This window comes from Gymnoscopelus braueri (assembly GCF_963280865.1).
Source record: "Gymnoscopelus braueri genome assembly, chromosome: 14".
NCBI lineage: Eukaryota > Metazoa > Chordata > Actinopteri > Myctophiformes > Myctophidae > Gymnoscopelus > Gymnoscopelus braueri.
The window spans coordinates 11,630,632-11,649,315 of record NC_137619.1 but is presented as its reverse complement, the minus strand read 5'-3'; the positions used below and the strand labels follow the sequence as shown (position 1 = coordinate 11,649,315).

The window sequence follows — 18,684 nt, the reverse complement described above, 5'->3', positions numbered from 1 at the left end:
CTTGCCCAAGTTTAGGCATTATTAGCGCTTAATGCCTAAACTTTTTGGGTATTTTTTACTACCGGTATTTTGAAAAACATATATTTTTTTGGAAAATAGCCGGTCTACATCGACGCATTGTGAGCTTGTAGATCGCTATATAAACTATTTTAAAATGTTTTTCAAAATAATAAAAAATGCCAAAAAAGTTTAGGCATTAGGGTTAAGGCAAGATAGGGCCGTATATCTGCTACTTTTACTATTGTTGAAAAAATGTCAAAGTAAAATTGGTTAAGTCTGTCTGTGGGCTGTGTAAGCACTTAACAACAAGAGCGTGTGACTAAATAACTACATTGGATCCACTGGAACACAGATTTTCTTTTCTTTTTTCCATTTGCTGAAAAGTAACGGTTTTGGACATTCAAGGTTTCCAAATGATAGTCTATAATGTTTTTTTCCCCTCTTTAAAACAGTTATTAGTCAAACTAACAAGGCTAACATCAGCTGTGGTTGTTTGTATACAGGGAGATGGAGGCGACTCAGGCCTTCTGGGAACAATGGGGCCTGCAGGAAAATCGGTGAGTCTGAACGGCACAGCTTGTGTATAAACCCTGATTTATACTTAAGTTGCGTGCCGGTGTCGTGCTCAGTAAATAGCAGATCTACAAGCTCACAACGCGTCACAAATGTGGCGCGTTGTGAGCTTGTATATCTGCTATTTACCGCAGGCAACGCCAGTGTGCAAGTAAGTCTAAATCAGGCTTATTATAGTGACATTATTTCTTGTGTCATTTCGGTCCCTTGCGTGATGTGACGTCATTTCCATTTTTCTTTTAATTGTCACACAATAGGGAGAGCGGGGAGAACAAGGCGAACTGGGATCTGTTGGACCTATTGGTGGGCCTGTAAGTATCGCTCCGTTATGTCATAAATGTCTTTGTTTCTCATTGGTTTCATTTTTAATTAACCCTCTATTGTCTATCGTTCTTCCGTTTTTATTTCACAGGGCGATATAGGAGAACAGGGGCCCGGTGGGCCTGCTGGTAAACTAGGTGCCAGGGTAAGTTGTTACAACCACATTGGTGCACAATGCCATAAAACACTTCCACCTTGGCCATGTCGCTATAGGCAAAAATTCAAATGATCTCAAAATATTCTACAATAGGGAAAACGGCTGAACTACAAGTTCACAACACATAACGATGTGAGCTTGTAGATAGGCTATTTTTTGCTACATGGTCATATGAAGAAGGCTGTGGTTAACACTGTTATAAAAGTAAGTAATAAGCAGCCTTTGGGAACAGAGCCATGTGGCCCATAGGTTAGGAGCCTATCTCCTGTGTCCTTAGCGTGAGCAGTGGTGGAAAAAGTACTCAAATTCTTTACTTAAGTAAAAGTACCAATACTGCAATATAAAAATACTCTGTTACAAGTAAAAGTCCAGAATGAAAAATTTACTTGAGTAAAAGTACAAAAGCATTGGCATCAAAATGTACTTAAAGTACCAAAAGTAAAAGTACTAAATATTTGAAAATAGCCGATCTACAAGCTCACAACGCGTCGCGATGCGACGCGTTGTGAGCTTGTAGATCTGCTATTTTCAAATAGCCTATGTATAAAATAGGGCTAAAGTGGTTAATGTATGTTTCATTATATCATAGTTTATATCTGAAAAGTAACTAGTAACTAAAGTTTTCAAGTAATTGTAGTGGAGTAAAAGTACAATATTTGCCTCTGAGATGTAGTGGAGTAGAAGTAAAAGTATTGGAAATTGGAAATACTCAAGTAAAGTACAAATACCTCAAAATTGTACTTAAGTACAGTAATTAAGTAAATATACTTAGTTACTTTACACCACTGAGCGTGAGGCAGCTTGACGTACAAGGACACCCATCTGGACATGATGTTAGTATGTCCCAGGGACTTATACCCCCCAATCTAGCCCTTGATGCTGAGTGCCAAGCAGGAAGGCATTGGGTCCCATTTTATAGGCTTTGGTATGACCCGGCTGGGGATTGAACCCTGACCTCCCAGTCTCATGGCGGACACTCTAACCACAACGCCACAGAGCTGGTTCATCACTGTTATGAAAGCTTACCCCAAATAAAGACAACGGCACCAAACCTTGACTTAAAATGGTAAATGGTGCATTTATATGCAAAGAAATATAACGATTTTTATTTATTTATTTACTTTTCGAAAGAAAGAAAATAATTAAGCTGAAAGATGGAATAATGTACGGACCTGGCTGTTGTTAGGCTGGAATGTTCCAGAGAATAAGCCTGGTTAAAATCTCACATGAAGGCAATTTTCACAGTAAGGGGAGACTGTGGTGTACTGACCACCACACTGAATGAGCTCTCTGTGCTTCCTGCATTCCTCAGGGACACAGACACTGATCAAAGAGGAAGGACACACAAACACACCCATGACAAAAAAAAAGTAGCAATGTTTCCCCAACTTAACCAATTTAACCTTAGTGTCGCTACTTTAGGCATTAAAAAAAAAACTGTAATTGTCTATTTAATCAATTCAAAAATATATGTATTTTCTAAAATAGCAGAAATAGCTAATATCTATAAGCTCACAATGGGTTTTGAGCTTGCAGATAGGCTATTTTTGCTATTCATTGTACAACAAAGTAGGGCTTAAGTGGTTAAATACTATGTAATCTTTTCCTTTTATCATTGCAGTAATAGCTTTAATATTTCTGAATGATAAAATATCATTATCATAAAGACAATAACTTTAGAGACAATAGCTGTTCATGGTGAAACAGCACATTAAACAGCATGCACGGTTGTGAGATTAAGTATTCTACAAACAGGTTCCCTATTCCAAAGTTTCAAGCTTTTTACGCTCAGTAAATGTAACATATCTATTACAGTTTACACCCTCCTTTCTAAAGTTCCAGAAACAATGACTTTTATTTAACAAGAGCACCCCCACCCTCCACTCACCAAAGAAATGACCATCAACCTCTGTGTCTATGTACACAGTATAGAATCCAGTAATTAAGAACAGAAGAGTAACTGTTCTTGGGTAATTTACTCGCCCCATACTGAGTCAAGGACATACAGTAAAGGTTTTATAGGCTTGAAAGGTATAACAACGTATAGGTGTAACAGGTCTAAATGGGTTTAGAGGCTTATTGAAAAGCAGTGGTGGAAAAAGTACTCAAAAGTTTTACTTAAGTAAAAGTATCAATACTGCACTGTAGAAGTACTCTGTTACAAGTAAAAGTCCGGAATTCTAAATTTACTTGAGTAAAAGTACAGAAGTACTGGAATCAAAATGTACTTAAAGTACCAAAAGTAAAAGTACAAAAATGTTTGAAAATAGCCGATCTACAAGCTCACAACGCGTCGCAAAGCGACGCGTTGTGAGCTTGTAGATCTGCTATTTTCAAATAGCCTATGTATAAAATAGGGCTAAAGTGGTTAATGTATGTTTCGTAATATCATAATTTATATCTGAAAAGTAACTAGTAACTAAAGTTTTCAAGTAATTGTAGTGGAGTAAAAGCACAATATTTGCCTCTGAGATGTAGTGGAGTAGAAGTAAAAGTATTGGAAATTGGAAATACTCAAGTAAAGTACAAATACCTCAAAATTGTACTTAAGTACAGTACTTGAGTAAATGTACTTAGTTACTTTCCACCACTGTTGAAAAGAACAGAAACATGACTGACTGAGTAGCTTTCAGGGTTCTTCAACGTTTTTCAGGCCAAGGACCCCCTTAGCTAAGACATAGCAGGGACTCCTACATATACAAATTGTGTTGCATATTATTTTTAATTTAATTTAATTATGACATTTGTTTTTAGAAAGTCTTCCTTGCAACATGATAAGAGACTTTCAAAGCTAGTTCACCATATAGTTTAATGTTGAGAGAATGTCTTTTAAGGGTTCATTGGGTTGATCTCCACGTGATGCTGCAGCTTTGATGGCTTCATAGATTTGTTTGACTGTCACAGCAGTGTTGTGTAAATTAAACATTTATGATTGTGTGTTTGTTTGTTTGTGTTTTTTTTAGGGACCCAAAGGTGATCTGGGGCTCCCAGGTCTTCCAGGACCTTCAGGCCTGCCCGGGGTGAAGGGAGAGAGGGTAAGCAAACATTGCAGTCTCACTCATCATCTCCTCGACACAAACCTGTTAAGATGTGATGCCTGTGGAACAATGCAACACTGGAATGATTAAGACACAGTGGTGGAAGAAGTACTAAAGTAAATGTAGCAATACCACAACATGAAAATACTCTGTTACAAGTAAAAGGCCTGTATTAAAAAATGTACGTGAGTAAAGTACTTTTTTTTTTAAATAGCTGATCTACAAGCTCACAACATGTCGTAATGTGATACGTTATTGTGAGCTTGTAGATCAGTTATTAAAATAGGGCTCAAGTGGTTAATGTACAGTATGTTTTGTATTAACAAACTAAATCTGCAAAGTAACTTGTAACTAAAGGTGTCAAATGATTGCAGCGGAGTAAAAAGTACAACATTTGCTTCTGAGATGTAGTGGAGAAGTATAAAGTATTGAAAAATGGAAATACTCAAGTAGAGTAAAAGTACCTCAATATTGTACTGTACTTAAGTATGAGTAATGTACTTAGTTACTTTCTTTCCACCACTGTTAAGACATAAAAGCTGCAGATGCTGCACAAGCTATAACTGGATTATATCTCAGCCCTGAGAGGAAACATGATTGAAAAGTATTGTGATTCTGTTCTCTAATGAGCATTGTTTGCAAATGCAATTTAATGCATTTGACAGTGGAAAAGGCAGCTCTTCGGTGCCCTCTAGTGTGGTAAATCAAAAACATCATTGGGTCCTTTGGAGAGAGGCACGCTGCAAAATTGTGTAATTGATGAATCACATCACATGAATGATATCCACTTTACACACTCCACTTACTGTTCAATTCCAACTGAGATATGTTTGTTTTTGAATATTTCAGGGAGAGGGCGGCGACGGGGGACCCAAAGGAGAGCAGGTACGAAATGCAAATCCATATTGTCTGGGAAAACAAACACACTGCTATTGAAAAACTATATCTCTGGCCTTGTTTGTATTATCTTGCATATCCACCAAGTACCAAGAATACATCAATAATTTACACACTTTGTTTGCTTATAGGGAGTACAAGGAGATGAGGGGAATCCTGGAGACAAAGGAGAAGTTGTAAGTTGCGCACGCACGCACGGACGCACACACGCACACACACAGTTCATTTATTATCACCAGTGTTGGAAAGTAACTAAAGTAATATGTAACTTAAAGTAATATTATAACTTTTTTCCAGTAACTAGTAAAGTAACTAATTACTTTTGGCAGGGAGTAATAAGTAAAGTAACTATATTACTTTTTAAACAGGTAATATGTAATAAGTAATATATTAATATGTTTTAGTAACTTTTCCAACACAGTGTTGGAAAGTAATGTTTTAGTAACTTTTCCAACACAGTGTTGGAAAGTAACTATAAAGTAATATGTAACTTAAAGTAATATATTTATTTTTTCCAGTAACTAGTAAAGTAACTAATTACTTTTGGCAGGGAGTAATAAGTAAAGTAACTATATTACTTTTTAAACAAGTAATATGTAATAAGTAATATATTACTATGTTTTAGTAACTTTTCCAACACTGATTATCACCATTTACAGCCAGATGGTCTGTCCTGTAACTCTGTCAGTCTGTCAGTCTGTCAGTCTGTCAGTCTGTCAGTCTGTCAGTCAGATGGTCTGTAAGTCTATCTGTCTGTTGGTCTGTCTGTCTGGTCTTCCTCCACTTTGGTCCCTAACAACATGTCTCATAAACTACTGGCATGAACAATGAATTCCATGACATTATTACAGTCATGGAATCTGTGTGCACCCTCATGCTTCAGGGTGGATGAACCCTAATCATCTCTGTGACCCCATGGTCTTTCCTCTGGCGCCACCCTCAGGCCAAAATGTCAACTTGGCACAAAATACATAATCTATGGGTCCATGACACTGGCTGAGCTATGTTCCCTGGAGGATGAATCCTACTCCCATGGCCTTTCATCAACAGCGCCACCGTTAGGCCAAAATGTCCATTTGTATAAATGACATCTCAGAATCAAATGGGCCATGAAAACATGCTGAGTACTTTTCGAGTGACCTCGTGACCTAGCCACAAGCGCCCGCTCAGGCCAAAATGTACCCTACAGGTATTGGTACATGGTCTAGCATCTCCATCAGTGATTATGCAATATATATATGCCCCCCTCCTTCCAATTTTGTTACTAATAATAATTTGTTATTGTCTCCGCCGAAGGTGGAGAATATGTTTTCGCTTTGTGTGAGCAAACATTGTTAGCCAAGCTAACATTGGGCAAGCTCCACGTGACACGTGTCAATTTGTTGACACCAATGCCTCTGATTGGCTAGAGGGACGCGTGACGAAATAAAATTCTATAAATAGGTGTGTCACTTCAAAAAGCCCCTACTTTTTGAAGTGAGGTAAAACAGGATCAATCAGACTTGATTGGAACAGTACCTTCAGTAAGTCCAAGTCACCCGTCTGTGCGTGTGTGTTTCCCTCTGAGAACACCTAACATTGGTCAAGCAAAGGCGCAGAAGGCCAAAGCTAAGAAAGCATACTCATCTACAATTGTAACGTAGAAGAGGACTAGAGTTGAAATGATCCCACAACAAAGCCGAACTCTTAATACGTGTCAATATGTTGACATCAATGTCTCTGATTGGCTAGAGGGACGCATGACGAAATACAATCCTATAATAAAAAGGTGTGTCACTTCAAAAAGCCGTTTACGTTTTTGAAGCGAGGTAAGACAGGATCAATCAGTCTTGATTGGAACAGTATCTTCTAGTCCAAATCACCCGTCCGCGCGTGTGTGTGTCCCTTTGAGAACACCTGACATTGGTCAAGCAAAGGCGCAGAAGGCCAAAGCTAAGAAAGCATACTCATCTACAACAGTAACACAGAAGAGGACTAGAGTTGAATTGATCCCACAACAAGACCGAAATCTTAATACGTATTAATATGTTGACACCAATGCCTTTGATTGGCTAGAGGAATGCATGACGAAATACAATTCTATAAATAGGTGTGTCACTTCAAAAAAGTAAAAGTATATAGTATATACATTTTTGTAAGAAATACATAAATAAATAATTTTTTGGATCTCTTTTTTTCATCCTATCTTTTTTTAAACATTTTTTTAAACATTTTTTTAAACATATTTTTAAACATTAGAAGACAAAATATGATTTTTAAATCATTTTCTTTTTAATAAATATTTCTTTAACATACACCTTTTTATTTAACTACAGTATATATCTTTTACTCTACTGTATCTCATTAGTTATTGCTATGATAATATAATTGCTATAGTCTGCTGGCGGAGACTTGTGCTCCGAGGAGCACATTTTCTAGTTAATAATTAAATAATGTACGCCTTCTTTTTTTATATAGGTAGGTAGATAGGTAGATAGATAGATAGATAGATAGATAGATAGATAGATAGATAGATAGATAGACCACTAGTAGTCAATGGATTCGTTAACATGTTTCTCTAAATAACCACCACACCACACTGATGTGTTTTTGCCTCCTCTGTGTTTTGTCACTGGTCTTATAGGGTGACCTGGGAGAAGCTGGACCAAAAGGAGCAGTGAGTTATAAGACCTTTACTTTGACCATTTCATTCCCACCTCAATATTTCCTACAGCATGATTTTCTAGTACAAGCCAGTTCAGTAGCAGTTATGTAAATCCTCTCTATCTCCCATCCGTTAAGGTTGGCAACCCCGGTGAGCCTGGCAACAGAGGCCCCGAAGGCTCTCGAGGTCAGCCTGGTATCGAGGGCCCTGCCGGCTCAGCTGGCCCCCGTGGCATGCAAGGAAACAGAGGGGCCCCTGGAACGAGGGGGACTCAGGGTCCGGCGGTAGGTGGCGCTAAATGTTTGGAAAAAACGAAAAACTAACATTTCCGCATGCCTGAAATAGGGACGCCAGGGTTTAAGTGGATAAACCTGAATCAAGACCTGAAGCACGATACATTTCATACTTCAACCAATGATTCTGCCTAATGGTCCATGATGTAAAAGTAGCGGCACACTGCTATATAGTATATGTTAATGCATTATGATCATGATGATGATGATATCAATGATGACGACAATGATGATGACAATGATGATGACGATGATGATGACGATGATGATAACGATGGTGATAATGATGGTGATAATGATGATAAGGATGATGCTGCTGCTTATTAAAATGTGTACGCTATCTTTGTTTCCAGGGTAAAGAACCAAGCGATCAGCACGTCAGACAAGTGTGCATGAGAGTTATGCAAGGTAGGGATTGATAATGCTTTGATCCCTCAAGACGTTCCCTTGTACTGTACCTCTTTTATCTTCAACCTTTAAATGCACTCTTGAAAGTTGAAACAAAATAAGTTGAGAATCATTTACTTGAATATTTGGTTGTTACAGTCTGCTTGAAAAGTATGCATCTGTATAACAGCAGCCAGTGTGGTACGTACTGAAACTCAAAATAAGAACCAATGATTTACTTCAAAGATTTGGATGTTACAGTCTGTTTGAATCGTAATGCAGATTTATGACTGCAGCCAGTTGTAGGCTACATACAAGCTCGATTCATAGTTCGGCATACAGCGTGTCGAAAATAGCAGATCTACAAGCTCACAATGCGTTGCGAACGACACCGTACAACGAAGTATACTGTACATTCGGCTGCAACGCGCGCAGTGCCGGCGTCGGGTTACTATAGTAACGTGACGGCGCGCTGTCAATGAACAGAGATGAGACGAAACGACTGTCTTTCTGCTCCCGTGCACCTCTCTCAATCTCTCACTGACCAAAACTTGTTTACAACAAAGAATTGTAAAACATATCACTTCCATTGGATATACTTTTTCAGGACTAAGCTAAGATCACAGGCTCGCTAGGAGATGAAGTGAAGCTGAAGCAGCGTAGCCTACCCCAGTTTGGCAAAACACACCCATCCCTAAGCACTTTCCTTTTTTACAGACATTGCCTTTTGTATAAGATGGACAGAATAATAAATCATGCCGTCCTCCCCTCCTTCCTCCACTCCTTCCTCCACTCGCTCCTAACTAAAGTTACATTTTTGGGGGCTTTTTATGACTTTATTATAGGACAGTAGCATTGTAGCCCAGGTGCCCGGACCGCTATGCCAGCGGTCCGGGCCCCTCCCTCAAAGGAACTCGCAATGCTCGCGGGTAGTTAACTCACATTTCAAATCATATTGATTGACTGGTGATATAAACATACCTGACACAAGTTGTAATATCCAGATTTGACAGCAACAGGACTTAAGTGGTTCTCAAACTGGGGTCCGGGGACCCCCAGGGGTCCTAGAATGGGTTCCCGAAAAAATTGGTTAATATAGCTTTAAAAAAGTTTACTTTAACCCTATTTTATACTTTGGCTATTAAAAAGTAATTAGCTTATAGAACTATAGGTTCAGGCCGCTACCTCACACCTATAATGTCGCACCGCCGATCCAACCAATATGCCCATAGATTTCTGTATCTGTCAGTCCTTGTCCCTTTCATGCCCATATATGGAGATCGCTGATGTCCATATATACGTGGAAGTGCAGGCCCCCTTTGTGCCCATATATGGAGCTGACTGATTTGTTTGCGCCTGATGCCATGACGACACATTGAGGTTAGACAACACACTCCATATTTGGGCGTAGCTGCATTGGGAACTCCTTGGAGTCATGGTGTGAGCGCGACGGTCCTCCCTTAAGCCAATTTTTATGAGATTCTTCAAAAGAAAGCAGGATAATTTAGACATTTTGGAACACAAATCTTCTCTTCTGGGGGTCCCTGACACAAAATCTTTTCAGATGGGGGTCCGCGGCCAAATACATGTTTGACAACCGCTGTATTAACCCGTCAAATGTAGCATTGTTCTGACAAAATTCAACAGAATCCCAGGCTCAGAAGGAACATCCAAATCTTGATATACGATGAAAGAGAACGTGATTTCCTTTCAACACCTTCAAACGGTTTCATTTAAGTCACATCCCCTCTGTTCTTGTTCTCGCAATCCTGGCTCCTTACTTCTCCGCAACTCATCTCCCAAACTCATGACTTTTTTATATCCGACGTGTTGAAAAATTCATTTCACCTCCAGCAGACCTGTTCTTCTTTGCTCCAAGCAAAGAGTCTGCCTGGATTTAAAAGAAAAAAAAAACAGCAGCCGCTGCATGAATATTCCTCAGGATGTTGAAAACTGGAATCCAGAGTGAAAAATAAAACGCAAAAAAAAAGAGTTACAAGATCCTTTATGGAGTGAAGATATTTTTTTCTGCCTCTCCTCAGTTAAAATAAAGAATGCTACTTTCTTGATGGACGGTGAACTAATATTACTTAACCCTTTAAGACCGGGAAAGCATCATTTGTGTCATTTCTTTGTCTATTCAGTGCCCTGGGCACTGAAGCAATCAATCTCACGTTTGATCCTGGTTGTGTCTGACAACCTGCTCATAATAATAATACGGCCTGATGTCTATTCCGTTGTTTCAGCTATAGGCTATTTGTGCTAATAGTGCAGCTGACGCGACATTTGAGCACAGCAAAAGGCTGATAGGTTCAAACTTTGCGAGCGTCAATAAACACTGAGTGCGATGATATCGTCTCTGTCGGATGGACACCTCAAATTCAAAAGTATCAACAGTAGCAGATCTACATGCTTCGAGCTGGGAGATCTGCTATTTTTGATACTTTTGTGTGACGCTGTAGTATGATCGCGTAGTCGTAGGCAGTGGTGGAAAGTAACTAAGTACATTTACTTAAGTACTGTACTTAAGTACAATTTTGAGGTATTTGTACTTTACTTGAGTATTTACAATTTCCAATACTTTTACTTCTACTCCACTACATCTCAGAGGCAAATATTGTACTTTTACTCCACTACAATTATTTGAAAACTATAGTTACTAGTTACTTTTCAGATAAAAATCATGATGTAAAGAAACATACATTACCCACTTTAACCCTATTTTATACCTAAGCTATTTGAAAATAGCCGATCTACAAGCTCACAACGCGTCGCATCGCGACGCGTTGTGAGCTTGTAGATCTGCTATTTTCAAATATTTAGTACTTTTACTTTTGGTACTTTAAGTACATTTTGATGCCAATACTTTTGTACTTTTACTCAAGTAAATTTTTTATTCTGGACTTTTACTTGTAACAGAGTATTTTTATATTGCAGTATTGGTACTTTTACTTAAGTAAAGAATTTGAGTACTTTTTCCACCACTGGTCGTAGGGCATACATTTACGAAAAAACACAAAAAGTTAAATAATGGAGATAAGAGGTTTCTCTGCCTGACAGCAACGATATGCAAAGCGAGGCCCGTCCGCTCTTAAAACGCTCTCTGGGGACACGACCTCTAACACTGATGGGCAACCTCACTGGAAGCACTGAAGCAGTTGGACCACCTTACTGTAAATCAGATTACATGATGTGATGTTTTATAGATCAACTTGTGCTGTCACATGGGTTACTCAAAATGGAAAATGGATGAGTTGGTTTTAACCACTTAAACTGTACATCAGTTGACCGGGGTCCTACAGGGGTCTATACTTGGTCCCCTCCTTTTTTATCCTTCTACATCAAGTATCTTTGTGGAAAATAGCCAATCTACAAGCTTTTTTTGCAGATTCTTTGCCTATTATCACAGAATGTCTGCATGCCTATTATGCCCAAAATAGTGACGCTAAGGATCAAGTCGTTGATGGTACCATGGCAAACGCAACTGAGAAATGCATCAGTGCCCGTTTTGGACGTGACCCCTTGGCCTTTCTGCTAGCGCCACCCTTCGGCCAACATTTGGCTGGTCCGGGGACCCTAAGGGGCCCTTGAGGGGGTTCCAGGCGGTCCCCAGCTGCTGTTAATGATTCATCGTTTAGGAACCAAATGAACACAGAGAATTTTAGGGTGTAGATTGAGATCCGAGAGATAAAACAATTGGTCTAAAATGCATATCAAAACCGGGGGGTCCTTGAAATGAAAACGTTTGAAAACACCCGTTCTGTTTCCTTGTGATCCAACAGAACAGCTGGCCCAGTTAGCCGCTAGTCTTAGGAGGCCAGAGTCGGGCGCCCCCGGCCTGCCTGGCAAACCTGGCCCTCCAGGTCCTCAGGGAGTTCCCGGAGACAATGGCTTCCCTGGACAGGCAGGCGGCAGAGGACTTCCAGGACTCAAAGGCCCGCCTGGAATCTTGGGTATAAAAGGACCCAAAGGTAAAATACGCTGTGCCAAATGTCAATTCTTACTGAAATACAAGATATGACAGATGAAATGAAACCCATGTATTTGGATGAGCTTCTGTTTTCCGTTTTTGTTAATGTCAAATATGTGTGTGATTGTCACAGGTGAGTTGGGTGACAGAGGTAGCAGAGGTCCCACTATGCGAGGTGCAAAGGGTCAGCCCGGCCCACCTGGTCTGCCCGGTGAGTAATATTGAATCTGCTTTTTTTGGACCATATCGGTATCAGCAATTATGCAGCCGATGTGAGCTAATTAAAAATGTATAGGGCTTAAAGGTAGGGTAAGTGATATTTTTGGGTTAAAACAAAAAGTATTTTGTTAAAAGGTTAAAGCACTATATTCTGATAGTAATCATTGCTATAGAGTGTTTTTTCAGTAACAGGAGTCTCCCCGTCTCTCCAGCTCTTTAATAAACAGAAAATACATTTTCTGGTAGGTGTCAAAATCTCAGCCAATCAGGAGAAAGTACCCATTTTTAAGCTTAATTTTTATAGTGTTCCAGTTCAAATTTTTCCTGCTCATTCCTTAGTGTCATCACTTCCAATTTCACTTGTTTAATCTATATCCTGATTGAGTTCTCTATCCTGATTGGATAAAATTGGAAATGAAACTGAAACTGAAACTGAAACGAAAATGCATTTTCTGTTTTATAAAGAGCTGGAGAGACATGGAGACTCCTTATATGGACAGGACACTCTATAGTAATGAGCACTATCAGAACATAGACCCATTTCGCAATTATTTGAATCATTGCAAATCACTTACCCTACCTTTAAATAGTTAAATAGAATATAGTTCAGTTTATGTTGTTAGCGTGTTCATTGTATAATAAAAGTTAAATGTTCTTTTCATTTATTGAAGTTCAATATATGCTTTCTTCTTTTTTTGTTTGATTGCTTATGAGTTACTCAAATAGACATTTTAATAACATTTTTCTAATTGATTTCAAGATTTTGCACTTTTTTCTTTTACAAAATATTCACTCAAACCATCACTAGTCTAGGACTCCGTAAGATCGGGATCGGCATCAATCCCAAAAATCGGACCTCGTCGGCCTCTAACCCATTGAGACCTGAGGCGATTCTTTAAAAAAATCTAAATCTCAACAGTTTTTTGAAAAAAATCTGGAAAATATTTTTTCAATATTTTTCAAAAATAGCAGATCTGCAAGCTCGTAGCGCGGCACTCGGTGCCGCGCTATGAGCTTGTAGATCTGCTATTTTTGAATAGCCCAAAGAAATCTTAAAATGAGACGCAGATGCGTCCCCGGTCTTAATGGGCTAAATATCTAATAGTATTTCTGCACCCACAGGTGAGCCTGGGAAACCTGGCTACGGCACGGACGGACGGGACGGCATGAGAGGACCCCCGGGCGTCCCGGGACAGCTGGGCGTTCCGGGGTCTCCCGGCAACGCCGGTCCCACCGGTTACTGTGACCCCTCGGCGTGCAACCTCTCAGCGGGCGTCGTCCAGGCTCTGGATACGAAGGGCCCCCCCGGGAACTGAGGGCCCCCCCAACACACTCACTGAGGAACTTGAGACAAGAGACAGAGAGACACTGACACGGACAGCTCCGTTACGTGAGAAGCAGTGGTTCTCAAAAAGTGGGGTCCAAGGAGGGTTCCTTTGTTGTGGGGGGGGGGGGGTTCCAAATGGATCCTTACAGGTCTGTAAAGGGCCATTCACACCAAGAACAATAACTATAACCATAACCAGTGTTGGAAAGTAACTAAAGTAATATGTAACTTAAAGTAATATTATTACTTTTTTCCAGTAACTAGTAAAGTAACTAATTACTTTTGGCAGGGAGTAATAAGTAAAGTAACTATATTACTTTTTAAACAGGTAATATGTAATAAGTAATATATTAATATGTTTTAGTAACTTTTCCAACACAGTGTTGGAAAGTAATGTTTTAGTAACTTTTCCAACACAGTGTTGGAAAGTAACTATAAAGTAATATGTAACTTAAAGTAATATATTACTTTTTTCCAGTAACTAGTAAAGTAACTAATTACTTTTGGCAGGGAGTAATAAGTAAAGTAACTATATTACTTTTTTAAACAAGTAATATGTAATAAGTAATATATTACTGTGTTTTAGTAACTTTTCCAACACTGGTAAAGGGCCATTCACACCAAGAACAATAACTATAACCATAACAATCATTCCAACTGAACTGGGAGTCCAAGAAAGACAATGGTGAAACGCTATAGTTATAGTCGTTATAGTTATAGTGCTTGTCGTGAACGGCCCAACAGCTCTGAGAGAGTACAAACGGACAACTTTTGTACACTCTCAGAGTTATGAGGGTCCTCGAAATAGAAAACAAAAAGTTTGAGAACCACTGCCCAAGAGCATTTCTTTCTTTCTACAGTGGCTTTGTCCTCTGAGGTACCTTCAACTCCCGTTAAACCCGTTAAGTCTTGTGAGAATGTCTTGTTCCGAGCAAATCTCCCCCTGGAAGGAGTCCCTCCTCTTCAAACTGCGAAAAAAAAAAGTGTTTGAAAAGTTGCACAAAAAAAAAAAGTTGCAAATTCTCTTTTGTCACCGCCAGAGCGACCACATTTTTTTTTTTTTTTTGAAAAGTTATGGAGAAAAAAAAGTTTTGTTTTTAATGGTATTTTTTTTATTCCACTCTCCTTGATTCCACATTCTGGCTTCGCTTTCTCCGTCCACGCTCTTAACATCAATAAAACCTGCTCCAGTTTGCTGTATAGATTCACAAATGCTTCAGGATCTGAATACCCTTTAGCTTTAAGTGCCTTTTCAATTCTTTTTGTGGTGTATGTGCTATACTGTGTGCCAAAGATAAACCGCCTGAAACCTCAATGTTCCAAGTTTCTAACTAAAGAGCCTGCCTGCCTGCCTCTTTTTTTTTTTTTATAGCTTCGCCAGCCAAAATAAAAAGGAGAGAGGATGAAATTGTACATCAAGTCACACTGACTTCAACGTATGCTGTAAATCTCTGTAAATTGTTTGAATTGTGGTTAATTATATTTCCTACAAAACACCATTAATGTGAGATTTTCGCCTCATTGTACAGAAATAGAGCTAACAGGTTAGTTTTGAATATCATGGTAACATACTTTAGTTTGATTAATTAAATTAAACAATGTTTTCCTTCCAATCATTACTGATAAAATGCAAGTATTGTATTTATTTATTCTGTATCATTCATTCTGTATCATTTTAGGGCTATGATGTCTTTGTGAAAGTATGAGTTGCGCAAAGGAGAAAACTACTCATTTTTCTACAATTTGTTTACTTAAAATAAAGACAAGTCAAGGTGGATTTTAACAGTCATTTTAGAATACATTTCCTATAAGGGAATGGCGTTCATTCATCTGCTCCATTCTCACATTACTGTAAATGGCTGAATGTAGTATCTCAGCATCTTGCATCTGAATACAGTAATGTAAATCCCTAAAATAAGTTATTATGTACTCTTAGTCAAAAGTGTGTCAGTTTCTAGTGTTCAAGTTAAAGCAATTGGCTATGCACAGACACGCACTATCTTTGTCATTTTACAGTACATTTCATTCCAAAGAACTGCTATCAACACAATAATTAGTGATGTACAGTATAGTAGAATATGTGAACATACCACAGGAATGCCATTAATTAAACACTTTATTGCACAGGTGTGAAGGCAGGTTCCATTATAATCAGTGCAAATAAAGGATGTCGTGAAGAAAGTGTTTTAAAGTTTTTTTAAATATAACCCCTGACCTCCTGGTATAACCACAGAACACAACCTGGGAGAGGATCCTTATTTAGAACGGCTCTAAATAAGGATGTTTTTAGACTATATCAGTGGTTCTCAACCTGTGGGCCGGGACCCCCAGGGGGACCCCATATGACAGTAATGTGACAATTTAAGGACTTTTAATACCTAATACCTAAAAAAAAAAGAAAGAGGAGAAATTAAATTAAATGAAAAAAGACCAAGTAATCAATAAACTATACTATAAAATCTGGTCAAACATTGGCAAAATTTGTCAAACTATAACAAAGAGTCAAATATTGTGAAAATAGCTGATCTACAAGCTCACAACGCCTCGCGTTGCGAGGCGTTGTGAGCTTGTGAGCAGCTATTTTCACAATATTTATCTGTGGAACCGAGTCAAACAAAATGTAATGCCTCAATTCCAAGTGCTTATCAGGGTGGGGGGGGGGGGGGGTTCCCCAGTTCAAATGATCATTTTGGGTGGTCACGGCCTGAAAAGGCTGAGAACCACTGCCCTACGTCAACAATTCAGAAGGCTAACGTCTTTTGATATGAATGTATACGACAACGTGTCAATTCTATTTCTTTTTTTTGCAGAGATGAGGTTTACATGTTTAGCTTTTGCAGTGGAAGGCTATGGTTAAGTGTCATGATGGCAGCAACTATAATGTAGTCTTAAAGAATCACGTAGACATGTGGTAACCAAAGATTGAGGTAGTTATTTAACAAAAGAAACACTTTCAGATATAATATACGCAATTATCTTAAGAGTTGATAGAAATGCTATGATCCACCACCACCACTAGCAACACAGTGAGTTGAGTTGCACACATTCCTAAATGAATTGAGAGGGACGCCATGCTGAGACAGTGATCCACTTCTCATCATTACAAACGTATTTAACAAGGAACATTAAGCACAGATTAGAATACACCGAACAGCAGTGAACTTGAGTTCATGTAAAAGATATTTAATGCGGGGATGGAAGAGGAGGCGACTGCATTTTATGTGAATGATTTGCTTGGCTTTCCCTGCATTTTCCTGTTTCCTCTTAAAACATTCTAATAACTTTAAACAGACATTGATACTTATGAGATAGATAGTGGAACCTACAACAGGGTTCCACGTTTCTGCACCTGCAGTGTTCAGTATAGGTCTATTAATGGTTCTATTATTTCATATGTGCCATTTTGAAGTGATGTGTGACTTCCATAGTGACATCAGTGACATTATTGGGTCTCCAACAGTAATGAGTTTAGTTAGTCTAATGGAGGAAGTGATCAACTTGTGTCATTTTAGCTAACATCGGTGCACAATGATTTCATCAATAATAAAACGGTTGCTCTAATGCAGTGGTGGAAAAAGTACTCAAATTCTTTACTTAAGTAAAAGTACCAACACTGCAATATGGAAATACTCTGTTACAAGTAAAAGTCCAGAATTCAAAATGTACTTGAGTAAAAGTACAAAAGTATTGGCATCAAAATGTACTAGTAAAAGTAAAAGTACACAAATATTTGAAAATAGCCGATCTACAAGCTCACAACGCGACGCGTTGTGAGCTTGTAGATCGGCTTTTTTCAAATAGCCTATGTATAAAATAGGGCTAAAGTGGTTAATGTATGTTTTATGATCTAATAATATATATCTGCAAAGTGACTAGTAACTAAGGTTTTCAAATATTTGTAGTGGAGTAAAAGTATAATATTTGCCTCTGAGATGTGGAGTAGAAGTAAAAGTATAGACAATTGGAAATACTCCAGTAAAGTAAAAGTACCTCAAAATGGTACTTAAAGTACAGTACTTGAGTAAATGTACTTAGTTACTTTACACCACTGATGGAAGGCACATATATCTTTCATGCAGCCTACTGCTGCATGAAGGGCTTGTACTTTGTGAGAGTTGCAGGAAATGACCTTCAAGAATAATCACGTCCAGTAGGGGGCTCTTTCCACCCACAAATGGAGCTAGTGGTGGACTATATTGTATAGGTACATTACTTGCATGAAATTCCACCCACGTACACTTAACACCATATACACCTAACATGTATTACATATAAAACCACCCTCTAGCATGCTCGGAAAATTTAAATAATTAGAAACTTTGAAGATTAAAATAATTAGAAACAAGTGTGTTATATTTTTTTGACCACTATATTAGAGAAACATAATTGCTATGATTGAAGTGAACATGTGTTCGTGTGGGAGTGAGATAGATAGCCAGAAAAATAAATATATATAAAGGATAGAAAGATTAGATGAAATATTTGGCTAGATTCTGAACATTATAAATGTATAGATACACCCACGTAACTTTTTCAAACTTTAATCACAGCAGAACAGAAAATAAATTTGGCCTAATGTCGCCTCTGAAAGCATGTGGTCAAACCCCCTGAAAACAGCATTCTGACTGAACGGTGGAGGATGGTACAAGGTCACCCCTCTAAAACCACTTAAACCCCAGCATCCCCATCCACGAGCTCACACCGCGACGCAGCGCGTGAGCTTGTCGATCTGCTATTTTCAGCGAGAGCTTTCCCACAATGACGGAAAACAGAAAAGACACTAGCACAGAGACCTGAGTGACTCCGCTCAACCATATGGGGTTTAAATTGTTAAATATATACAGTACGTCCTACTATG

At 38.7% G+C, this 18,684-nt stretch overlaps 1 protein-coding gene across 1 annotated transcript in view; it reads left to right on the top strand.

The window, feature by feature from the left end:
* The window catches only part of col9a1b (collagen, type IX, alpha 1b), a gene marked incomplete at both ends in the record, with an annotated part of 40,657 nt that extends 26,842 nt beyond the window's left edge, over positions 1 to 13,815 (top strand). The window contains 12 exons of the mRNA XM_080449570.1: positions 504 to 557; positions 831 to 884; positions 986 to 1,039; positions 4,015 to 4,086; positions 4,939 to 4,974; positions 5,118 to 5,162; positions 7,610 to 7,642; positions 7,768 to 7,914; positions 8,277 to 8,331; positions 12,093 to 12,281; positions 12,414 to 12,491; positions 13,622 to 13,815. Of these exons, the coding sequence (XP_080305696.1) occupies positions 504 to 557; positions 831 to 884; positions 986 to 1,039; positions 4,015 to 4,086; positions 4,939 to 4,974; positions 5,118 to 5,162; positions 7,610 to 7,642; positions 7,768 to 7,914; positions 8,277 to 8,331; positions 12,093 to 12,281; positions 12,414 to 12,491; positions 13,622 to 13,815 (1,011 nt within the window). The remainder of the gene's footprint in view (positions 1 to 503; positions 558 to 830; positions 885 to 985; positions 1,040 to 4,014; positions 4,087 to 4,938; positions 4,975 to 5,117; positions 5,163 to 7,609; positions 7,643 to 7,767; positions 7,915 to 8,276; positions 8,332 to 12,092; positions 12,282 to 12,413; positions 12,492 to 13,621) is intronic.
* Between the last annotated feature and the right edge of the window lie 4,869 nt (positions 13,816 to 18,684).